The 25,204-nt window shown below is 56.1% G+C and overlaps 1 protein-coding gene across 3 annotated transcripts in view; it reads left to right on the forward strand.

The window, feature by feature from the left end:
• UNC5A (unc-5 netrin receptor A) overlaps positions 1–25,204 on the forward strand; it is a 64,484-nt gene that overhangs the window by 31,861 nt on the left and 7,419 nt on the right. For 2 of the 3 annotated variants that reach the window (XR_015167232.1, XM_086410844.1), the window contains exons 2-7: positions 16,698–16,931; positions 22,625–22,768; positions 23,018–23,121; positions 23,300–23,480; positions 24,130–24,297; positions 24,879–25,043. Coding sequence is in view for 2 of the 3 variants with exons in the window: in XM_086410844.1 (XP_086266970.1) it covers positions 16,698–16,931; positions 22,625–22,768; positions 23,018–23,121; positions 23,300–23,480; positions 24,130–24,297; positions 24,879–25,043 (996 nt within the window). In the remaining variant the exon portion in view is untranslated. The remainder of the gene's footprint in view (positions 1–16,697; positions 16,932–22,624; positions 22,769–23,017; positions 23,122–23,299; positions 23,481–24,129; positions 24,298–24,878; positions 25,044–25,204) is intronic. The other variant, XM_086410843.1, reaches the window with a different exon arrangement.

Below are 25,204 nucleotides of genomic sequence, written 5' to 3' on the forward strand. Positions count from 1 at the left end.
CCACCCAGACTCGCATTCCCTCTTGGCCTCCCAGCCCCTCACCATCCGTTTATGGTGCTCTGACGGCGATGCCTGCCTTCTGGTTTGGGCGGAGATGAAGGTCGGCCTCATCCATGGCTCGCTGAAGTCAGGCCCCATCTGAATCTCCACATCCAACAGCCAGGATCAGGCCCTGGAGGGGTCTTGTTGGAAGAAAGGCTGCCCGGGTGAAACTACCCCATCGCCAGCCTCAGAGACTGACCGGCTGTCCCCGCTGGTCCCGGCAGGAAAGCAAGTGTCTGTGACCTGGCCCGCTAACCCAAGAGCCCTCCCTCCAGGGCTTCCCTTGTGGGGAGGACCCCCCGCCCAAAAACAGGCCACTGGGGGTCCCAGAGAGAGCACTGCATGGGGGCGGAAATGTGGGGGCCCTTGGCACCCACTCGTTTCCTTCAATTCATTAAGACCTGTAAATTTTCTCATTAATATACTTAAAGTTCGTTTTAAGGGGAACGAGCGCAGAGATAATTGATAATAAACCCTCAGTTAATGCCCTCGGTTTACTGTATGTAATTTATATCCGCTGATAGCGTCTCTCACTCCCAATTACCCGTTTAGCTGTGGCGATAACAGCAGTTCAGTCAGACCAATACCAACTTTTATATATTCCAGGCTGATAGCAATAAATACCCACACAGGGAAACTCACTGGGCCTACTGTATTTTTTTTTTAAGATTTAAATATTCATGCAATTATTAGTGATTTATTAAGAGCTAATGACCCCTTCAAGAGGCTCTAAATATTCACCCAAAGAAGCCCTGGCCCTCCTCTCCCCCTTCACCCTCATCTCTCCTTGCTGTCCGCCCCCCACATCAGAGAAATGAGTGGTTCTTTCACAGCCCGGATGACATCAGAGCATCACCCATGTTGCCATGACAGTGGCAGGTAGGTGAGGCAGAGGCCAAGGATGGAGGTCAGGGCCCGGAGGGGCTGGATTTCTTGAAGGTAGACGCCCCTGTTCCCCCCGCCATCAGAGCTGGGGGACGCAGGGGTAAGGAGGCCACGCACCAGCCCCTCTGCTCCCCCACCGGCCAGTGGCCCTCCACACGGCAGCCTCCTCCAGGCTGGTCTCCAGGAGTACCCACTGCCCATTTCGTTCTGTCTGTAGTGTCCCCTCACTGCCCCCTCCCTTGTCCGTGCCCCTCCAAGCCTCCGGCTTGTCTGAGTCTCTGCCCATCCTGTAGGGCTCCCTTGGGAGGAAGTACACTTGCTTCTCTCCTGCTGCCCTCTCCCTCCTTTCTTTCATTTTCAAATGTTCCACCCTGGTTACATCAAGGAGAGGAGGGCGTGCAGGGGTCTGTGATTCTGGGACTCAAGGCCCAGAGAGGGCAGTAGCTCACGTCAGGCTGCACAGCAAGGCCCAGGGCACCTCTTCTTCCTCCACCCCACTTCCTCCAGCCCCCTCTCCTCCAGTGGCAAGACTTCCAAGCCCATTAAAGGGGCAGGAAAGATAATGAACAAACCAGGAAAACATGAAATCAATATCAGGAGAAAAAAAGTCCGGCTGCCATTAAGTGAAATAAACAAGCTGGTAATTATTTGGACAGCGGGTAATTAAAATGGGGTGAGGGCTCATTACTGTCTTGTTGGGGTTTGATGGGTGCGATCTAAACCCTCTTCCTAGTTCTAAGGCCATAGCCGGGCCTGAGTTCCTGCCAGCCTAGATCTGGGGGATCGTAGCAGAGATTTTCTCTATGGAGTGCCCACCCCTGACCTGCCTGTGACCTCATCTCCAGCAAACTTCTCTCAGTTCCTCTCTCAGGATCTGAGGCCCAGAGCAAAGGCAGGCAAGGTGGGGTAGCCCCTAACCCACCATCATCCCTACCAGGAAGCAGCTTCCTGCTGGTTCTCAGACCCCCAGGCTCTGGGAGAGAGCAGAGCCTTCAGGCCTTAGCTGAGGGTGACCCTTGTGATAACCCTAGGGTGATAAATGAATGACCCCTCCAGCCTCTACCAGGCCCCAGAGAAACCTCCTTCGGGAGACCTTGATGAAGAGGGGTCCCAAGGCGAAGACAGAATGATAGGGTGGGTGCTGGCAAAGGTGGGAAGAGCAGGAGAGGGAAGGAAGCCAGGCAGGCAGAGTGGGGACAGAGAGGGGGCTCCCCCTGACCCTGCTGTGACCCCAGTTCTTAGCTCTGTACAGTCAAAGGAGACCTTGGGCATTGTCCAGTCTGGCTTTGGCCTGCCAACTTGTTTGGCCCACACAGTGTCTAAATGTTTAAATTAGTTGTCAACATTTTAAAACAGGAAATTTCACATAAAAATGATTTCTAGCTTCTCTTGAAAGAAAAAAAAAAAACCTGCAGCACCTCCTGGGCTGGTCTACCATGTGGCAGCGGTTGGCTGAGCTGAGCTGGCCCCTGGGACAGGCATCTTCACTTTCCACTTCTCCTGGGCTTCATCAGCCCCTGAAGCACTGAGTTTGCCACCCCTGATGCCGTCCCATTCCTTCTGGGGCCCAGAGAGGGCAGTGACTTACCCAGGGCCACACAGCCAGGTAAAGGCAGAGTGGGGACTGGCCCGGCTCCTGCCCTCAGGGAGCCCATACCCTGGGCCCATCGCTGGTAGATACACTCCTGAGCTTGCAAGTGACAAGGGAGGTAGGCTGTGGGTTGGTGCCAGAGTTGAGGCTGCTACACTGGGTGTGCAGGGGGAATGGGGGGCTGTTTGGGGAACCCACCTTTACCCTGTGATCAGTGGGAGCTGTTGCAGGGGCTTGAAGGGCAGGATCAGATTTTCTTTCTAGAAATAGCACTGTGTTGGCATTGTTGACAAAGCCAGGAGATGGTCACCTAAAGACAGGTTTCAGGGGCTGGGGGTGGGGGTAGCCCCAAAGTGCAAGAAAGGAGGGAGTGGGTAGTAGAGAGGTTGGGGGAAGCTAGAATGGTGGACTGTGAAGGCACAAGAAGGCCTGGCAGCCCCGCTGTGTCCCTGCCAGCTGAGCACAGTCTCTGCGAGCAGGTTTGGGGGACCCACCAAACCCAGCTAGGGACATGCCCAGTGTGAGGTTGAGGGGGCATCCAGAGGCAGGGGAGATGTCAGCATGCAGCTCGGCTGTGAGGGGGAGTGAGGGGCCCCATTGGAGAGCAGGAGGTTGTGGGGGTGGGGAGCTATGGAGAAAGGGGGCCCCAGGAGAGGGCAGAGCACAGCCAAGCGGCTGCATGGACAAGGGTCAAAGGAGGAGCTGGGCTTGCGTCCACCTACCACCCCTGCCAATAGGAGCTGGATCTGGCACGGGTTTTCGGGTCCCTGCTGAGAATGGGGGTCACAGGATGGCCTGGCCACTGGGTCACCATCCTAGCGAGGGCATCAGCCACCTGGCTAGATTTAGGCCAGAGGACAGTGGGCAGTGCTGGTGTGCTCTATGCCCAGGACTTCCCAGGCGGGGCTGTGGCTGCTGGCTGCCCCACAGGGCAGGAGCAGGAGTCTGCCTGGGGCACTGCTGTGAGGCTCGAGTCCGATGCACTTGCTGAATCAGTGTGGCCTGGTCGAAGGCGTGGGGCACTGTATGGGAATCCATCACTCAGCGTGTGCTTCCCTTGTCCCTGCCTCAGTTTTCTCACCTGGAAATTAGAGCTTTAGAATAGTTTGGCTCCTAGAATTGTCATGAGAACTAAATAAGAAAATCCATGTGAAGTTCACCACTGCTACTACGGTGTGACCATGTAAGGTGTGTGTGAGAGTGAACGTGTGTGCACGTGTGTGTGTATGTGTAAGAGCCTGCGTGCGTGTGCTGGTGCTGGCTGTGGTTGTGGGCGGTGTGTCCCACCAGCCTAGGGCAGATCACTGGGTGGTGCCCTGTCTCATCTCTGAGCTCCATCTGGGGGTGCACTGTCCCACCCTGGGCACCCTGAGCTGAGCCCTGGATGCCCTCCTGGCCCCCGCTCAGGCGGGGCTCACATTAAACCAGTGAGATATGAAACCCCACCATATCCAGGACAGGGTCTTTAATTAAATTAATTGCCGGCAACATTGTAAAAATGCTGATAGGGTCATAAACGGAGGCTCGGCGATGCCATTCATCATCTCCTCGGATTTGAGGGGGCTATTCCCGGGCTGGGGGCAGAGGTAGCAGTGTCCCACTGAGTACCCGGGGAGCTCGGATGGGCAGGCCAGCCACAGGAGAGGGAAATGGGAGGAGGGGGCACAGTTTGTCTTAAGGGTGCACTTAAGACGCAGTCACACCCTCCTTACTTAGCCCGTGTGTTTCCTTGGTGAAGGACACGGATGGAGGTGGGGTGCCTAGGGAGCCGGTAGGGGCTGCAGGGAGAGGGGAGCACCTTCCAGCCTCCTGGCCAGTCGGAATCACGCTTGATCCAACCTGAGAATCTGGTCCAGCTCAGCCGCTGATGGCTGTGTGACCTTGAGCAAGTTCTTGCCCTATCTGAGCCCCAGTTTTCTCACTAGGAAGACAGGCAGACCCTCTCCCCACCTGCCTGCCTCCCTCATGTTCCCCGTGCCCTCCTGGCCACCCTCCCATGGCCTCTCACCTCGCAGGAAACACTTGCCAGGGAGCCTTTTATGTCTCTTCCAGCTGGAGCTGCAACGGGCCCTGACGGGGCTCAGATGACTATCTCCCGCCGCCAAGCACTGGTGAGGGCCTGGGCATGCACCCACCTGCCCACCTCTGCCAGGTGAAAGGTAGAGGAGGCCTGCCTTGCACACACACACCCCGCCACAATCACCATCGCCAGAAGCACACCCACAGCCACACACATGGCACTGGCAGAAGATTCCAAAGCAGGGAAAAGCCTTCCTTCCCTGGTTCTCTCTGGGCTGTGCGACCACATAATTACCCTGGATTCCATTCTATTTAATTGCAGCTTATTAAATTCTAACCAGCCAATTATCAGCCACAATTACAGCTTAATTCAGGGACACAATAGCTATTTTATCGTTTGTTAATCAAATGCTTATTTAGGCCTCAGCTTTATTAACTATTTCTCTGGTCCAAAGCAAGACCCTGCGGCCAGAAGGGGCCCTGGGAGGGGCTCCCTGGAGGTCTATCCCCCCTTCAAGCACTCTCTCCCCAGGCACCTGATAGTTTCTAAGTCCCCTCATGGGTGGGTTTAGGGGCTCTTAGCAATGCTCTGGACCATAGTTGGAAGACAGAGTTTTTTCATTCGTGCATTCAGCATGTGTTTATCAAACGCCACCTGTGTGCCAGGCCTGGGACCGTAGCTGTGAACAAGACAAGTGTGGTCTCCATTGTCATGACACCTTTCAGGGGAAGGAGACCTAGACAAAAAGCAGCAAGCAAGTACACTATTTCAGATAGTGGTGGGTGCTATGAGGAAAATAGACCGGGGAAGGGCCGAGGGGCTGGTCTAGAGGGCCTACCTGAAGGACTTCCCTGGCGATCCAGTGGTTAATACGCCACACTTCCATTACAGGAGGTGTGGGTTCAATCCCTGATCAGGGAACTCAGAGTCTTCAAGCTGCATGGTGCAGCCAAAAATAACAAAGGGCCTACCACAGACATGAAATTAAAAGACGCTTGTCCCTTAGAAGGAAAGCTGTGACAAACCTATACAGCATATTTAAAAGCAGAAACATCACTTTGCCGACAAAGGTCTGTCTAGTCAAAGCTCTGTTTTTCCAGCAGTCATGTTTGGATGTGAAAGTTGGACCATAAAGAAGGCTTAATGCCAAAGGAATTGATGCTTTTGAGTTGTGGTGCTGGAGAAGACTCTTGAGAGTCCCTTGGACTACAAGGAGATCAAACTAGTGAATCCTAAAAGAAACCAACCCTGAATATTCATTGGAAGGATTGATGCTGAAGCTGAAGCTCCAATACTTTGGCCACCTGATGCAAAGAGCCAACTCATTAGAAAAGACCCAGATGCTGGGAAAGATTGAAGGCAGAAAGAGAAGGGAATGACAGAGGATGAAATAGTTGGATAGCATCACCAACTCAATGGACATCAGTTTGAGTAAATTCTGGGTGTTGGTGATGGACGGGGAAGCCTGGTATGCTGCAGTCCATGGGGTTGCAAAGAGTCGGACGCGACTGAGTGTCTGAAAAACAACCACCTCAGATGCAGCAGTCAAGGATGGCCTCCTAGAGGAAGTAAAGTTGAAGATGAGACCTGAGGGATTAGAGGAGGGCCCTGTGGTAGAGCAGGGGGCAGTGTGTTGCAGGCAGAGGAAAGAGCTATGCAAAGGCCCTGGGGAGGGGTGAGCTTGGAGGGTTTAGGAAGCAGAGAAGGGTCAGTGTGTCAGCCAACTGAGCAAGGGGTGGTGTGATGGGGGGGCCAGGTCTGGCTCCAAGAAAGGTCCATAACTCTTTCCCTAGGCCTGGCCTGGGTCAGTGGGTGTGAAGAGCAGGCCCTCCTTCTGTGGCTATGTGACCTTAGACAAGTCCTGAGCTTCACGTTTCTTGTCTATGAAACAAGCAGGGGCTGGAAGGCATCTGAGGGCAGCTGCCAGAGGTTCAAGCCTGGTCCGCGACAGCTAGTGGGCAGAATGATCCAGTCACCCACCCCACGTGGGGTGACTGTCCTCTGAGCCATGACATGGCACCATGCCTAGCCCCAACTGCCTTGTTCTTTGCAGTTCAGCCTGTCTGCCTGTCCTCCCCATGATGCCTGTGTCTGTCCTTGTGATCAGGCCCCTGGAGCCCGCTGGGAAGCTGAGTGATTTTCCTCCAGTCTTGGCAAGGTGGCTGCTGTCTCTGTGACACTTTCACACATGCATTACCATAGAAACCACAGTGCCACTCACACATATGTGAGAGCAAGGGTTAGGGGATCAGTCCTTCCTTCTGAGGGACACGGCGAGGGGCTGTCGCTCCAGTCTGCCACCTCCGGCATGCTCTCTGACAAGAGGGCCTGCAGTCGTGCGTCCCCTCGTTCACTGACCACACGCCGGGGCAGAAGAGCCTGAGCTCAGGACCGTCCCTGCCATCCGGGAAGTCCTGTGATGTTTGGAGCCACAGCCAGGGAGACAGAAGATTGAAGGAAAGACCACAGGGCCGGGAAGGGAAAGAAGAACAGCCCTGGGGCACGCCTGGAGGCCCCAGGGGTGGTGTTCCTGACCCACCTTGTCCTGGGGCTGGGTCAGCACTATTTGCCCCAAATGAGGAAACCGAAGCTCAAGAAGCAGGGGACGGCACAGGGGTCTGCAGCAGGCAGTGAGCCCTGGAAGCAGCTGGTGGACAGAGCAAGGTTTTTGCATGTTGGATTTAGAAAAATACCAGGGCGCGGCCCCACCTTGCTTGGCCTCATGGCACCCCATCGTCACCTCCAGGCAGGTCCAAGGCTCTGAGTTGCCACCTGGAAGCTCAGAGTCCTTCATGAAGCCCCCAGATCTGTCTCTTCATGGCCTCCCACCCACCATCCCTCCACCCCGCCGCTGTGTGTGTTTCTTCAACAGCAAATGCTAACTTCACCCCTGCTTATCAGAGCCTCTGAGTGAAGCTCCCTCATCATAAAATTGCCCACATTTAAAAAATAATAACTCGCGAAGGCGTCCCTGGCTGCAGGGGTGCAGATGGGCAGGAGAGCACAAATCCCTGTTCCCGTGTGTGTCCGCACCCCCTCCGCACGCTCCCCACCACTGTGGCCATGGCTCCCGCCCCTCTGTCTCCTCTGGACCCTGAACTACAGCTTCTCCGCTGTCCCCTGGCCCACCTCCCCACAGTCCACCACAGGGGGGTTCTAGAATTGACTGTTTGGAAAGTAAGCAGAGCTAGCTTCCAGACAAAGCTGAGTGCGTGTCCCCCTCTTTCAGCCCTCCTTTCTGGGCTGTGCTCCCTGTCAAGGGAATCATAGTCAACATTCATTTAACAAGCGCTCACCGGACACTTGGTGTGTGTCGGTCCCTGGCCAGGCTCTGGGGGATGCTTAAGGGTTAGGGCAATGTCACCATTCAGTCCCTGCCCTCAAGGCACCTACAGTGTGAGTAGGGAAACAGATTCATAAAGGGTGACCACATGGTGTGGGAGGTACCAAGGTGAGTTCAACCAGGGCCTGTGGGAGCCCGGGGGAGGTGCGGCCAGCTCTGTCTAGGGGTCAGGGAAGGCTTCCTGGAGGAGGGGGTATTTGAGCAGATCTAGAAGGACAAGTAGAAGTCACCCAGGCAGAGAGCAGGTGGGGACTGGATCAAAGCAATGAAAGGATCCTCACTCCAACTGGCCTCAGGCAGAGAAAGGAATCCAGGCTCTGCCTTCCGGCTTCTTGAGACCCCAGGCTTCCCACAGAGTGAGGAGTCGATCTCCTTTCTTCCCTCCATTCTCCAAGCCTCTGCTTCAGACCCATGGACGGCCTCCCATTCACTTGGCCTCCTATGGCCGGCAGGACCAGCGGGACTGGTCCAGCAGAGAGGTTCTCTCTTCCCAGCATCCCAAACCAAATCCCAAAGTCCCATCTTTTGCAATGGGGTGACCTGCCCATCTGGGCACCAGTTGGTGCCACATACCTACCTCTGGGACCAGAGGTGATGTCAGCCCACCCAGACCGAATGGCCATATGGATGGAGTTGGGGGAGGGCCAGGCATTCCCTGCAGAAAATCAGACACTATCAGCCAGACAGGGGAGGGAGACAAGGCCCCAGCCAGGATATGCGCCTGCATTGGGAAGATTTCCCTGGAGATGGGAACAGCTCCCCACTCTAGTATTCTTGCCTGGAGAATTCCATGGACAGAGAAGCCTGGCAGGCTACAGTCCATGCGGTTCCAAAGAGTCAGACATGACTGAGCAACTAACACTTTGCACAACTGCAAAGGGTCAAGATGCCAACCTGCACACTTGAAGAGAGGCCCTGGAGGCGAGGCCAGGTGGCAGCTCAGGCCCTGGGCCAGTAGAGCCTTGAATGCCAGGCAAAGTGTGTGACGCACCATCCTGTGGACTCTCCTCTCCCCACCCGGGCCTGTGGAGCAGGACAGCCAGGCCCCGAGCGGACCTACCAAATGCATGTCTCCAGGCTAGAGAGACTGGGAGCACAGTGTCCAGGGGTTGGGGTGGGGGAGGGGGGTACAGTGCTGGGTGGACAGCCAGGAAGAGAAAGACAGAGGCTGCCAGGCCCCTAGCCCCCTCTCCTTCCTCCACCCATCTCCACACCCAGGACATTTCTCAGGGAAGTGGCAAAAGCAGGGGCTTGCTGCCCCTCCCCCTCACCATTGACGCAGGCCTGGCTGTTGGGAGGTTAAACAGGAGCAAGTTGTGGACCAAGACTGGACCATCCACAGCTCCCAGCTGAGTGAGGCCAGATGACACCCTGCCCCCAGCCCTCCCACCCTGCTCCGTGGGACTGAGTCCTTGCTCAGTAAATACGAGCTCATTAATAGCTTGATTAATCACACCTCATAGTTTCGTGGTGCTTTTAAAAATAAAACACTTGAAAGCACTTTCACACACACCCTGGGCCTCAGAGTTACACGAGTAGGTCTTATCATCCCAGGCTGCTGGTGAGAAAAGGGAGGCTCAGCGTCAGAGCAGCAGGATGTTGGGGTGTGGCGGGGGCAGGTTGGAGTGCAGAGCCATCTCCCTACCCACATCTCTGCCTGTGGGCCACTCTGAGCTCTCTCTGGGTCTCCCTGCAGGACAAGAGTGAAGGGGGCCATCCTTAGGCAAATCTGAAGTTCAAGGGGGAAAAGGGGGGCAGTCATTCAGTCACTCAACAAACACTCCAGAAATAAAGGATTCTGTAAGTTGCTGAGGGTTCTGAAGCAGGTAATTGTTCAATCTCTTAAGTCATGTCTGACTCTGCAACCCCATGGACTACAGCATGCAAGGCTCCTCTGTCCTTCACTATCTCCAAGTTTGCTCAAGTTTATGTCCACTGAGTCAGTTCAGTCACTCAGTCGTGTCTGACTCTTTGCGACCCCATGGTCTGCAGCACACCAGGCCTCCCTGTCCATCACCAACTCCTGGAGTTCACTCAAACTCATGTCCATTGAGTCGGTGATGCCATCCAGCCATCTCATCCTCTGTCGTCCCCTTCTCCTTCTGCTTTCAATCTTTCCCGGCATCAGGGTCTTTTTCAATGAGTCGGCTCTTTGTATCAGGTAGCCAAAGTACTGGAGCTTCAACTTCAGCATCAGTCCTTCCAATGAATATTCAGGGTTGATTTCTTTTAGGATTCACTAGTTTGATCTCCTTGCAGTCCAAGGGACTCTCAAGAGTCTTCTCCAGAACCACATTTCGAAAGCGTCAATTCCTTGGCAGTCAGCCTTCTTTATGGTCCAACTCTCACATTCATACATGACTACTGAAAAACCATAGCTTTGACTAGATGGCTCTTTGTCGGCAAAGTGTTGTCTCTTATTAATACACTATTTAGGTTTGTCACAGCTTTCCAAGGAGCAAGCATCTTTTAATTTAATGGCTGCAGTCACCATCCCCAGTGATTTTGGAGCCCAAGAAAATAAAGTCTGTCACTGTTTCCATTCTTTCCCCATCTATCTGTCATAAAGTGATGGGACCAGATGCCATGATCTTAGTTTTTTGAATGTTGAGTTTCAAGCCACCTTTTTCACTCTCCTCTTTCACCCTCATCAACAGACTTTAGTTCCTCTTCACTTTCTGCCATTAGGTGGTGTGATCTACATATCTGAGGTTATTCATATTTCTCCCAGCAATCTTGATTTCAGCTTGTGATTCATCCAGCCTGGCATTTTGCATGATGTACCATGCACGAACTCTGCATATAAGTTAAATAATCAGGGTGACAGTACACAGCCTTGTCATACTCCTTTCCCAATTTGGAACCAGTCCATTGTTCCATGTCCAATTCTAACAGTTACTTCTTGACCTGCATACAGGTTTCTTGGGAGACAGGTAAGGTGGTCTGGTCCTCCCATCTGTTTCAGAATTTTCCACAGTTTGTTGGGATTCACATAGTCAAAGGCTCTAACATAGTCAATGAAGCAGAAATAGATGTTTTTCTGGAATTTCCATCCTTTCTCCATGATCCAATGAATGTTGACAATTTGATCTCTGGTTCCTCTGCCTTTTCTAAGTCCGAGAACATCTGGAAGTTCTCGGTTCATATACTGTTGAAGCCTAAATTGAAGGATTTTGAGCATAACCTTGTTAGTATGTGAAATGAGCACAACCGTGTGGTAGTTCGAACAGTTTTGGGATTGCCCTTCTTTGGGATTGTCATGAAAACTGACCTCAGTCCTGTGGCCACTGCTGAGTTTTCCAAATTTACTGACATATGTAGTGCAGCACTTTAACAGCATCATCTTTTAGGAGCTTAAGTAGCTCAACTGGAGTTCCATCAGCTCCACTAGCTTTGTTCATAGTGATGCTTCCTAAGGCCTACTTGACTTCACACTCCAGGATGTCTGGCTCTGGGTGAATGACCACACCACTGTGGTTATGAGGTCTTTAAGACCTTTTCCTGATATAGTTCTTCTGTGTATTCTTGTCACCTCTTGTTAATCTCTTCTGCTTTTTTTAGGTCTTCACTGTTTTTGTCCTTTATCATGCCCATCTTTGCGTGAAATGTTCCCTTGATATCTCCAATTTTCTTAAAGAGATCTCTAGTCTTTCCCATTCTATTGTTTTCCTCTATTTCTTTGCATTGTTCATGTGAAAGGCCTTCTTATCTCTCCTTGCTATTCTTTGCAACTCTGCATTCAGATGGGTACATCTTTGCCTTTCTCCCTTGCCTTTCACTTCTCTTCTTTCCTCACCTATTTATAAAACTTCCTGAGACACCACTTTACCTTCTTGCATTTTGTTTTCTTTGGGATGTTTTTGGTCACTGCCTCCTATACAACGTTAAAAGAACACATTGGTCATAGCAAACACTCTTTTCCAAAACCCAAGAAATGGCTCTACACATGGACATCACCAGATGGTCAGTACCAAAATCAGACTGACTATGTTCTTTGCAGCCAAAGATGGAGAAATTCTATACAGTCAACAAAAACAAGACCTGGGGCTGACTGTGGCTCAGATCATGAGCATCTTTTTGTAAAATTCAGACTTAAATTGAAGAAAGTAGAGATATCCACTTGGCCATTCAGGTACAACTTAAATCCCTTATGATTATGCAGTGGAGGTGATGAATAGATTAACGGGATTAGATCTGGTAGACAGAGTGCCTGAAAAACTATGGATGGAAGTTTGTAACACTGTACAGGAGGCAGTGATCAAGACAATCCCAAAGAAGCAGGTTATAGGGGTGCTAATTCAGAAAGTGTGGGTGTAAGGGCACCGAGGGAAGAGCACTTGGGGCAGTTCCTCTGTGAAGGTCTGAGCAGAGCCCAGAGTGCCCGGGCCAGGAGGAGAAGGATTTTAGGAGAAGGAGACAGCAGAAACTGTCAGGCAAGACACAGCTGGGCTTGTGTGAGGACCGGGAGCCCGGCAGCATGGCCAGAGCAGAGGGAGTGCAGGGAAGACTAGCAGGAGGTGAGTCAGAGAGGGGACAGGCGTATGTCCTTGGAGTTTGTTGGGAGGGCAGTGGGAAGCCTCTGGGGTGCTGTGTGCAGGGCAATGCAGAGATCTCCCCCCTGAGGAATGTGTGGTGGGAGGCAGGATGGCTGTAGAGGGTTGGATGGGGAGGCCTTCAGTGGAATGGGCCATAGTGGGCCGGCCCTGTGAGGTCCATCTGGGAACTCCCCCACCCAGACATCAAGTCACAGCCAAAAAGCCACCTCCTCCAGGATGCCTTCTTGGCTCCATACTCTTCATCGACTTGCTCCTGTGACCACACTGTCCCCTGAGCCTCACACCAGGGTATGTGCCACATTCAGGACTGGGCATGCTGCCTCCTCCACTGGACCGTGAACTCGCTCAGACAGGAGCCCAGGTCTTGCCTGGGCCAATGACAGGTAGCCCTCCTGAGTTGCGTGGGGGCCAGCCGGCCAGCCCCAGGGCTCACTGGAAGCCGGGTTCCTACTTCAAGGCCTGATCATCAGTAAAGCCCCATTTGCAGTTCTCAGCAACCAAGAGCCCATCAGGGATCCACTAGTAAAAGAAGTCTTCCAACTGAACTCTGAGAGGGTGGTTGGGCAAATAGGAGAGGCCTGGCCAGGGTGTGGCAGGTGGAGTTCCTGGAGAGCTGCAGGGTGAGGCTGGCGGGCCCTGCCCCTGCCTGCTGTCCCACAGCCCCAGCATCTGCATTGGGAAAGCCTTCCTCCCATGCTCACAGCCAGAAGGGAGCAGGAGTGGGTACCCAAATCCTAATCCCCACTCGCCCTCCCTGGCAGTAGGCAGGCTGAGCTGGGCGGCAGGGACCAGAGAAGGACAGGCTGGGAGTGGGGACAGAGGCCTCGGCCACACACTTGCTTCTCCTGGGATAACAGCTCCAGTGAGGATGGGTCCTAGAGGCGAAGCAGGTAAGTCGGCCAGGTCGGGGAGTCCTCTTTCAGAAGAAGTGAATTGAATTGGCCCTGAGGAAAAGGTAGGAGAGTGCCAGCAAAGGAGGAAGGCTGCAGTAGGGAGTGGAGTCATGTCTTTTTTTGTTTATTTTTTAACACCAAAACATACATTTTATTCTGGGGTATAGCCGGTTAACAATGTTGTGATGGTTTCGGGTGAACAGTGAAGGGACTCAGCCGCACATATACATGTAGCCATTCTCCCCCAAACTCTGCTCCCATCCAGGCTGGCACGTGAAGCCATGCCCTTTTGAAGGCATCATATAGCATATGACCCTGAGCAAATACAGGGTTTCATGTCAAAGGCAAAGATCACTCATGCTGGTGGCCTGCAATGTGGAGAGGGAGAGACCCAAGGCTCTTACCCGGCTTTAGTCCAGGAGAGAGACCTAACTGGGACGGTGAGGGGGGAAGGCAGATCACAAGTGCTGACCACAAGGGTGGAGGTCACGTAGTGCACTCTGGGGCCACACAGAGGGGAAACCAGCTCTGACCACCCAGGAAGCTTCCAGCAGCCCCAAGAGGGCTGAATTTAACCCCACCCATGGCCTTACAGTGTCCTTGCCAGAGGGCATAATGCAGCCTAGAGGGGGCCCCTGGGTCCACCTAATAAATGCCCCACCAGGGGGTGGGGAGGGGAGACCGTGCCCACGTGGCGTGGCAGAGGCCCGGGAGAAGTGAGCTATGTCCCTTATTGGTCACAGTACATTTATTTTTCATTAGCAGTTAAATGCAGACATGAGGGATTGTGCTGGGTTCAGCGGGCGGCTGACGTGAGTAGTGCTTGGTGCAGTGATCGATAGGGAAGCTGGGGGGCCATGCGCCTTCCCCAGCCAGGACCCTTGCCCACCCAGCTCTGAGCCAGTAGGCAGACCTGGGCCATCACATCGAGCCTGTGCAAGGCGGGGCATGGGCAGGCCCAGAAGCTGCTGCTCAGGTCTCTTCTGGAGCCTGTGGTTCCTGCTTCCCACCTCCATGGGCTCTGCTCTGTGTGGCCCGGGGGTCTGCAGAGATACTGTGGCTTCCCCAGTAGGCATCTAGAGAGGCTCCTGACCCACAGCACCCCTCCTCGGGGTCCCTCCTCCTATTCACCCTCCAGACCTTGGGAAACCAGAGCGCAACTCAGCCTCACCCTGGCTGAGCCTGCCGCCTGGGTCAGGGCTGCTGAGTGACAAATGAATGTTACATCAAAGGGTCAGGATGTGGCCCCCCAGAGCCCAAGGCTGAACCTGGGGGACAGGGTAAGTGACTTCTCCCTCAGGCCTCAGACTCCACATCTGTAAAGTATCTGGAGGGCTCCTCCCATTTGCCAGCATCCCCCACCTCCCTCACCCTAAAACACACCTGCAGACTGGCCAAGCCCCATGGAGGTTTTTCAGGAGTGGGTGGGGGCAGGACCAAAGGAGCGTGTCTTCCCAGCTGCAACTGTGGTTTCAAGCGGCTTAGCCTTCACTGCAGTGTAGCACAAACTGCACGAAGGCATGGGGACAGGCTGGGGATAGAGGTGGATGAGCCCACTGCTGCAGACACTGGGGGCAAGCTCTGTGCCTCAGTTTCCTCGTCAGCCCTCATCCCTGAAGAGATTGCTGGGAGGGAGCTGGAGCCCTTTGCCACTGTCGTGTAAAAGCTCTGGGTGCGGATAGCAACTGACATCGACCAAGCACTGTGCCTTTGTCCTTTTCCCCCTCACGAGCCCAAAGAACTGGGTACCGTACCCTGCTTTGCTGGTGGCTCTGACAGTAAACAGTCTGCAGTGCAGGAGATCCAGGTTCGATCCCTGGGTCAGGAAGATCCCCCAGAGGAAGGTATGGCAACCCACTCTAGTGTTCTTGCCTGAAGAATCCCATGGACAAAGGAGTCTGGTAGGCTATAGTCCATGGGGTTGCAGAGTCGGACATGACTGAGTGACTAACACACACACAAACCCCAGTTTGCAGGCAGAGAAACAGCCTGGGGTTGGGGGAGTGGGGGTTACCTGCAGTCACAGCAGGTTTCTCAGCCTCTGCAGACTTTCCCAGCTCACCCCCTTGACGCCTACAGACCAGGCACAGATCCCCTCCCCAAAATCACAGTCTTGAGTGGAGGGGATCCCTCCTCGGAAAGAGAGGGTCCCTGTTCCAGCAAGAGAGAAAAAGCAGTGTGGATGCCCCCTGGGCCCAAAGAGCCAGGCCACCCATTAGAAGCCCTCCACGGGTTTTGGGCTGCAGGTGAGGAGGGTAGTGGAGCTGGGAAGCCACTGCGGGAGGCACCTCCCGACCTGCGTTGGGCAGTCAGGACCTCCACAGAAGGGGTAACTCACCCAAGGTCACCCTAGCAGGGTCTCTGAAGCATTTCCTTCCATATGCCCAGAGGCCCCTGTTGGTTGGGAGTGTATGTTGGGGGAAGTGACTGCAACCCCGAGAGAGAGGCCCGGCCATCAGGGGGCTTGTCTGGTGGGTGTGGAGGCCGAGGCTACTCTGCCCCCGACCCCTCCCCACCCTCCCCGGGTCCTGTTGTGGGAGCAGACTGCTGAGGGTTTTACTTCCACCAAAGCCTCAGAGCCAATTACCTGTGTAATTAGCAACAAATGACTTGTGGGATAGCTGTGGTTTTCAGTTAAAATTAGAAGGAAACCCATGTTCAGTTCCCCTTAACGAGTGAGACTTTAGGCTCAGGCTCCCAGACACGCCTTCCTGGCTCCCACCCTGCCTGAGACCCACCCACCCAGCAGCCCAGGCTCACCCAGATTCGCCCCTCCCCACTACAGGGGCCTCACCTGTCGCACGGCCACCAGCGCCCCTTCACATCCAAACCTGCCACAGCCTCTCCCCGCTTCATTCACGTGCTATTTTCTCAGCTCCTACTAAGTGCAGGGGCCAGGAATGGGGAGCAAGCCAGAAGCAGCCCCCCAGGCAGCCCGGCACCAGAGGAAGGGACTCCTGACCCCTAAGCCCTGGCTGCCGGGGCCCTCTGCCTCCTCCAGCTCTCCCCTGGCACCTCCCCAGATCCCTGAACTTCTACCAGAGGAGTAATGAGCCCTGACAATCGCCACAGGCTGGCATTTTTGCCTTTGTCTCGTTTCAGGTCTCCACAGGTCTTCATAAGTCGGGGGCGGGTGTGGGTTGGAGAGGTGGGGAGGGCTGCTGCTCCTCCCGTTTTACACTGAGGGTTGGTGAGGGGCCCATTTAAGCAGCCCAGGTCACTGGACTGGAAGCGGTAGAGCCTGGCCCCACAGGTGTCTCCTCATGGCCTGGCCCTGGCCCCTGAGCAGGCAGGTGGCACCAGGAGGGCCCCCAAGTCCAGCAGACCCCACCCCCCGACTCACCGGCCCTGTTTGCTCCTACCACAGGTGCCCAGCAGAGTGCCACGGTGGCCAACCCGGTGCCCAACCCGGTGCCCGGCTCCAACCCAGACCTGCTTCCCCACTTCCTGGTGGAGCCCGAGGATGTGTACATAGTCAAGAACAAGCCGGTGCTGCTGGTGTGCAAGGCCACGCCCGCCACGCAGATCTTCTTCAAGTGCAACGGGGAGTGGGTACGCCAGGTGGACCACGTGATTGAGCGCAGCACGGATGGGAGCAGCGGTAAGGCCAGGAAGGGGCAAGGGAAGAGGGACGTGGTGGGGGAGGGGGCTTGCGGGGGGCATCTCAGCCCCCGAGGCAGTGGAGGCTCAGAGATGGGGCCCTGCTGCCCACCAAAGAGCAGAGGCCAGGGTGAAACTAACCAGCTCTGTGTGGGCAGGACCCCTGTGTACACACCAAGGCCTTCTCTGGGAGGCCTACCTTCACCAGACTTCATCACTTGGTGGGTAAAAGGGAGGCCTCACCACCAAAATATCCCAGGGAGCTGTGGATGGTGGGGCAGGTCCTGGCCGCTCCATCTGAGGGGTTGGTTGCCTGGTGAGTGGTGCCAGCAGAGAAAGGTTTGGAAAGAGTGGGTCCCAGATGACAGAAGAGCTCACAGACCTCAATTCCATGATGGTTTGTTGGTGCACTCACTCCCTAAGCAACCACTCCCCAGCTGGAGATACAACCCCGCAGAGAGGGTGGGCGGCACAGTGACCTCTCTATGAGTCCTGGGAGCTAGGGCTGCCCGGGGTGGGCTCTTCGGGGCAGAGACGTGTAACCCTGGTCAGGGCAAGAAGAGGGAAAGGGTGTCCCAGGCGACCTAGGAAAGGATACAGCGCCAACAAAGGCCTGGAGGCAGATAGGCATGTCAGGGCTCAGCGGGAAGGGGATGGAGTGGGCGCCGGGGGCACTGGGGCCACCCAGGAGCCTCCCCCATTCAGCTCTGAAGTGAGGTCACAGTGCTGTGGGATTTCAAGCTACCGAGTGACATGACCGGTGCTGTGGGTGACGCTCGGGGCCCATGTGGAAGGCTGACAGGAGAGGCAGACCCAAGAAGTGCTCCTTCTGTGGGCCCCTTCATTTCCCTCCTCCAGCCCTGGGGATGGGGCCAGAAAGCCATTGTTTGGGAACCTGTGCTCCGAGAACAGGCCCAGTGAAGCTGACAACAGCCTCTCCTCCTCACTAACTGGACTCCAGTTAAGCTCATTTCTGGCCCCCTTCCCTGGTGGCTCAGACAGTAAAGAATCTGTCTGCAATGCGGGAGACCTGGGTTCGATCTCTGGGTCCGGAAGATCCCCTGGAGAAGGGAACAGCTACCCACTCCAGTATTCTTGCCTGGAGAATTCCATGGACAGAGGAGCCTGGCGGGCTATAGTCCATGGAGTTGCAAAGAGTTGGACACAACTGAGTGACTTCACTTCGCCTTGATGCTCCATGGAGCCGCCCACACATGCTGAGTCCTCAGGTTAAGCCCGGAGCCCCTTCCCACCTAGGCTCAGCCAGCCTGAGACACACAGCACACGGACCCTGTGCTGGATTTGGCTACTTGAGTGAGGTCTGAGTCATAGGGCCAGCAGAGGGCACCCAGAACAACTCACAGTGATGCCAAGAGTAGGCAGGAGACCAAGGCCCAGGGCGGTGGCCCATGCTCCAGGCAGAAGAAACCAGGCAGCCCAGGACGGACTTCTGGAGTGAGGGCTGCCATCCATCCCCAGTCTTAAAACCACCTGGAATGCCTAGCAGGTCAAAGGACAAATGCAGGGCACAGCAGGCTGGCCAGAAGCCCAGGCCTGGGGCAGCAGAAGTGGGGGTGGAGGGGGTGGTCAGCGGGACAAGGAAGCTGCAGCCACATTGCACTGTGGGAGGTAGGGTTGGGCAGAGGGAGGCCAGGGGACGGGGCCCTGCCCTGGTGAACACGGAAGCTTGCACAAGAATGCAGGTGTGAGCAGACAAGCCCTGAGTCTAGGCAGCGTGTGACTTAGTCCTCAGAGCCAGTCTGTCGTGTTACAGATGCTCTGACTCATCCAGGACTCCAGACAGGTCTTTTGGTCCATAGAGGTCACATGCCATCCTACCCTAGCAGGGTCAGCGGGGCTGGTCTTCAGCATGAGCCCCTAGCCAAGTCCCTGAGCCTACCTTGTCCTGGCCTTACACACACCTGCTGCTGGCAGCAGCCTTCTTGCAGTCCTCAGGTGTCAACGGAGTACCTTCCATGTGCCAGGTCTGGGTGAGGGGCTAAGAATTTAGCCCGCAAGTCTCTTGGTGCCAGTGATCCAGATCTGCTTCCCACCCTCGGGAAGGGAATGGATAGGGTACATGGCCTCTTTGGCAGGTCGGTCCCCTTCCCCCATGGGCCTCAGTTTCCGTTGCTGGGGGCAGCTGTGAGATTTCTCATACCCAATTAGAGCCCAGCTCCAGGTCTTCCCTATCTTCCTGCCCCATGCCCAGGGCCCAGCCTCACTTTGCAGCATCAAGAGTCCTCCTGCTGCTGAGGTAGGTCCCCCAGGGAAGGAACAGGCGAGGAAGAGGAAATCACCATAGCCTGTCTCCCTGCAGCCTTGAGGGCCTGTCCTGGAACCTCTTGGGATGTCTCCAGGCCAGCCCCCAACTGCTCACAACCTGCCCTTCCAGGCTTCCCACATATACCCCTCCTTGTCTCCTGCCATCATGAGGTCTGGTATCCACAGCTTGGGCGAGACCCAGGCTCTTGCCTGCAAAGCAGTGAGGCTCTGCTGGCCTTGCTCCCTTCAAGCCAGGCGGAGAGCAGAGCTCACAGAGATACATCCCACCCATGGCCACCAGGGTCCCCTCCTGCTCTGAGCCTCCAACCTCAGGCCTCCCATGGCCAGCCCACTTGAATTTTCTTTGATCTTATTGACTTCTTAACCCAAAGCCGCTGAGTGCTCTGAGGCAAAGAGATAGGTTTCCCTCACCCACAAATGGATGCCCAGGCAGTGGGTGGCACCCATGGTACACACAAACCCAATACCCTGACCCAGGCATGCTGTGGTCAGGCAGACATGACAGAGGCAGAGATCAGCCCAAATCTGGAGCCCTGCATGGGGGTGGGGATGGCTGAGTGGACACCCCAGGAGACAGTATCTGGTCTCCCCTTTGCTTGCCCCCATTCCCCATCCAGGGACCAGGGAGAAGGGACCAAAGCCTGAAAACTCTTAAACCCAAACCCACTGATAGTGTAAAAGTTGGAAATTTACCAAGTACTGGACTCTGGTCTGGGAGTATAATATAATTTATTGTGTGTTAAACAAACCAACTGATTATGAAAAGCAGTTTGGTAAGAAGGTATCCTACGCACTCGCTTGGCCTCAGAGGCCCCCACCCCCACCCCTCCACCTTCCAGAAACACTCAGCATGCACATACCAGGGCCTCCCCACATACCCAAGCCCTCACATGCCTGCACATACCCGACATGATCCCGGGCCTGAGCCAGCAGGGACCCCCACCTTCCTGCCGCCCTCCCCCAGGCTGGCATCTGTTCCCATTTACCAGGCAGGTGCAGACACAGCCGTGCCCAGAAACTGCTCCTGGGAGCCCGGCTGCTCGGCAACCTGCAGCTGGGAGGGCACAGCCCCTCACTTCAAGGCCCAGCCGGCTCGGGTCTCCCCCACCCCCAGAGCTTGTGGGGCTCAAGGGCGCTGCCTGGATCTAGAGCTCGTGGACAAACTTGGCCCTCATTTGTGGCAGCAAGAAGGAGAGGAGGAGGTGGCAGGACAGAAGAGGGAGGAGACAGGGAGGAAGAAATAGGAGCACTTTAAATTTAGTGCTGTTCTCCCTGAGCTAAGCTGCCTGGGTGGCGCGTGAGCTCCCCCCACCTCCCTGGGAGACTGAGCAGTGCTTCCATAGACCTGTCCACCCGAGAGAGGAAAAGCACCCGGTTCAGAATGTTCTGCAAGTCTCCCACCACTAACCCGAGGCTGAGAGGGAGGACCCTGTCTCTGCCCCCAAGTAGGTGCACAGCTCCTTCTCAGATGCTTGACAGATAGCTGGTGCCCAGGGCCCCTGTCCTATACACAGACCCTGTGAGGGACCCTTTCTCAGTTCAGCCCTCACCCCACCCCTAAGGACGTTCACATCCATTGCCTTAGTGTGGGGCAGGCGGTGCCCAGAATGGAGGGATCTCCAATGATAGTGACCTCAGCCAGAGGTGACCCACCCATCTCCTGTGAGAATTCACGGTGTAAGGGGACAAAGGTGACTGATAGAAAAATCTGGGACCTGTATGGGAGCTGGAGAGACTCATGAGGAGGGGTCTGGGCAAGGGTCAGGGAAAGACACGTTAGAGAAATTAAGACAGAAAACAGCCTCCTGGCTTGCCTGCTCAGCTGGGCTGCTGCTCCTCCTGCAAGGCAGCCCTAATTGAATTTCTCTGTTAACAATGGAAGCACCAGCCTCTCTCCCTCTTTCTGATAAGCCAGTGACCCGAGGGAAATTGGGGTCAGGAGGAGGAGGAATTGGAAACAAACAGTCTTTTCTCACTCCTGGGGACACTAGTTTCAGCTAAGGGCCAGGGGACTGGAGGAAGGCTGGGGTCCCCCCTCCCTTCTGGGTCCTCAGAGGCCTGGACACTCCCAAGACATCCCACAGCTGGTTCTGGGTGTGGCAGGTGTGTGGAGGCTGGGTACTGTGTCCACCCTTGAGAAGGGATCCTTCGGGCCCAGTCCATACAGGATAAAGAAGGTCCCAGACACCCATCACAGGCCAGCTTCCCCTCTGTGGGCTGTCTCTCCCCATCACCAGCGTTTGTCCTGGTACGAGGGGCACCCCTAGCACCCCACCCCCCCACTCCCAAGAACCCTGAACACATTCTGGACTCACACAGCAGGCAGCCCTGGGCACCTCTGGCAAGTCACTGCCTCTATGAGCCTCTGTTTCCTCATCCACAGAATGGGAGCAAATACCTCCAAGGGAGCAGACTGGAGAAGATAAGCCAGCACTCTGGAAACACTGTCTAAGCCCCAGGGGTCTATTATCATACTACATAATCACTGTCATTATCTTGTTAATAGCTGTTATTATATCATCACACATCAGGATCTACCTACTAACCCCAGGAGGCCAGCCAGATAACTCCGTGAAAGTGAAAGTGTTAGTCACTCAGTCGTGTCCGACTCTCTGTGACTCCATGAATTGGAGAAGGCAATGGCACCCCACTCCAGTACTCTTGCCTAGAATATCCCTTGGACAGAGGAGCCTGGTAGGCTGCAGTCCATGGGGTCTCGAAGAGTCGGACACGACTGAGCGACTTCTTTTACTTTTCACTTTCATGCATTGGAGAAGGAAATGGCAACCTACTCCTGGACAGGGAAGCCTAGTGGGCTGCCGTCTACGGGGTCACACAGAGTCGCACGACTGAAGAGACTTAGCAGCAGCAGGCTCCTCTGCCCATTCTCCAGGCAAGAAAACTGGAGTGGGTAGCCATTTCCTTCTCCAGAGGATCTTCCTGACCCAGGAATCGAACCCAGATCTCCAGCATTGCATGCAGATCCTTTACCATCTGAGTCACCAGAGAAACCCTAGATCCCTCCTTACCTTTTGTTTTTACCCACAAAGGCCCCCAGGGCTGGACTGTGTGCCTCACCCCTTCTGCCTGGTGTCCTTTAGAGGTCAGCCTCCATTGCCCCAGGTTCCTCTGTGACTTTGTCTCTGAAATAGCAGGAAACCCCCTTCCTGACTTTTTTGACTCCAGGGACATAGGCCTTGGGTGACCAAGTACCCACTCCTGACTTTCAGGAGATACAAAGGGACTTCCCCGGGAGCCCCTTCTTCAGGCAGAGGACTGCCCGCAGTGTCTGCCAGCTCCCCTGCTCAGCAGAGGGAGTGTCTGTGGTGGCGCCGGGACCCTGCAGGGGACTGGACCATGAGGACGATGCGCGAGACACACCCTTGCTCCCCGCCCCTCCCCTCTCAGGACTGCCCTCCATGGAGGTCCGCATCAATGTGTCGAGGCAGCAGGTGGAGAAGGTGTTCGGGCTGGAGGAGTTCTGGTGCCAGTGCGTGGCGTGGAGCTCCTCGGGCACCACCAAGAGTCAGAAGGCCTATATCCGCATTGCCTGTGAGTCCGGGGCGGAGGGGCCTCAGGGTGTCACCCGGGAGGAGGTCCCATAAGAAATCCTCAGGTCCTGCCTTGACAGCTGGAGGGAGTGCTTACGGATGCCGCCCAGCCACCCCCTACGTTCCCCTCGGGCACTGGACGCTTCTTCCTGGCCTGTGCCATGGTCTCTGCAGGACCAGCGGACAGGGTCAGCCAGGCTGACCCAGTGTGAGGCACTCAGCCAGGGAGACGCTTCTGTTCTGCCCCCAGATTTGCGGAAGAACTTTGAGCAGGAACCATTGGCCAAGGAGGTGTCGCTGGAGCAGGGCATCGTGCTGCCCTGCCGCCCACCGGAGGGCATCCCCCCAGCCGAGGTGAGCGGGGCTGCAGTGCCACTCCAGGTGGGCAGTACCACTCCAGGTGGGCAGTGCTCCCAGGTCTCAGCCTGCCCTGCCCAGCCCTCCAGGCTGATCCCCCCCACCCAGGGGCCATGCTCGCTCCAGGCAGGGCCAGCACAGTCAGGCGGTGCAGTGGCATGGCTCCCTCCCCCAGGTGGAGTGGCTCCGGAACGAGGACCTTGTGGACCCATCCATGGACCCCAATGTGTACATCACGCGGGAGCACAGTCTGGTGGTGCGACAGGCCCGCCTGGCTGACACGGCCAACTACACCTGCGTGGCCAAGAACATCGTGGCTCGTCGCCGCAGCGCCTCCGCTGCTGTCATCGTCTATGGTGGGCCCCGGTGCTGGCAGGGTGGAAGGGCTCCGGGCATAGGCAAGGCGCTGGGGTGCCTTTGTGGCAACCACACGTGGCTGGCTCCCTGAAGAGCCAGGACCGGGCCGACCGAGCTGTGGCCTGATGGGGAAGGATGGGGAAAGGGCTGGCTGTGGCTGTTCAGGAGTGGAAGGGCCTGTCTGGACAGAGGTGTTATTGGTGGCCGGACCATCCCTTGGCTTACCTGTGGTCAGGGGACATGGTGCAGGAGGAGATGAAGGGACAAGATGGAAGTCTAAAAATGCGACAGACCCCAGGGTGGAAGCAGAGTGACCCGGGCACCCCCAGGAGGAGACAGAAGGAAGGGTGCGGGAGTCACCCCATAAAAGGCTGGGGTTTGGGTTGGAGGAGCATGTGGGAGCTGCAGCTAGGGTTGGCTCTCCTGAGTGCCTGCAGTGCCCACCGGGAAAGGGGCTGTGGAGCAAGCGCTGCCAGGCCCCAGGGGGCAGAAGGGCAGAAGCGTGGCCTCCCCTCCAGGGCTTTTCTCTCAGCCCAGCTGTAGCCTGCCCACTTCCAGCTCACAGCCCCTCTGTCCTGCTCTGGCCCCTGGGCCAGCATGTCCAAGGAAGCCCCCGCTCCCTGACCCAGTCCTTCTCTGTCCGGCCAGTGAACGGTGGGTGGTCGACGTGGACTGAGTGGTCTGTCTGCAGCGCCAGCTGTGGGCGCGGCTGGCAGAAAAGGAGCCGGAGCTGCACCAACCCGGCGCCTCTCAACGGGGGTGCCTTCTGTGAGGGGCAGAATGTCCAGAAAACAGCCTGCGCCACCCTGTGCCCAGGTACCAGCGGCCGCCACCTCCCGCATCGCTCTTCACCACGCCATCTCCGTGCCCTGGCTCCATCGTGCCCACCAGCCTGCTCCCCATTGGCTCCATCCCACCCACCCACACGCAGGGCCAGGTTCAGTCCAAGGCCAGGATGGGGTTCAGTGTGATCAGAGGCAGGGCTCAGTCTGTGTGCAGACTCAGCCTCAGCGGAGGGGCCGAGTCACAGAGTCCGAGGTACTGTCGGGACAGGGACAGTCCATGTGGGGCAGGGCCCAGCCTGGTACTGTAGAGCCACCCGCGCCTGGGATCAAGGGGTCATCGTGCGACCGAGGGCCCTCACTGCCCCAGGGCCAGGACGGCCCCTGGTGTGGGAGAGCCGAGCAGGCCCAGCATCATTGTGCCTCCTGTCATTAGCATGCGTCATCCAGGCCCGCTGGACACCAGAGGGCTTGCAGACTGGCAGGCTTGGCCCTGGCCCTGGCGTTGCACCAGGTCTGGCTGCCCAGCAGGGCCACGCTGGCAGACAGCCTGGGCTATAGCTCCCTGGGCTGACCGTGCCATCTCCTCTCTGTCCGTGTCTGTCTCATATCTAGTGGATGGCAGCTGGAGCCCATGGAGCAAATGGTCGGCCTGTGGGCTCGACTGTACCCACTGGCGGAGCCGTGAGTGCTCAGACCCCGCGCCCCGCAATGGAGGCGAGGAGTGCCAAGGCACTGACCTGGATACCCGCAATTGTACCAGCGACCTCTGTGTGCACAGTGAGTCCTTTCCACCCAGGAGCCCTCTTGAGTTTGCCAGGATTGGCCCTGCCCGCCCTGGGGCAGTGATGGCTCAGGGAGTCAGTCCCCTGCCACAGGCTGCACCTCCTATTCAAAGCTCAGGACCTCTGGGGGACACCCCCATCCCTAACACACCCAAC

This window comes from Bos grunniens, chromosome 7 (assembly GCF_055505025.1).
Source record: "Bos grunniens cultivar Pamir isolate PY7600 chromosome 7, Bosgru_T2T1.0, whole genome shotgun sequence".
NCBI classification, from domain to species: domain Eukaryota; kingdom Metazoa; phylum Chordata; class Mammalia; order Artiodactyla; family Bovidae; genus Bos; species Bos grunniens.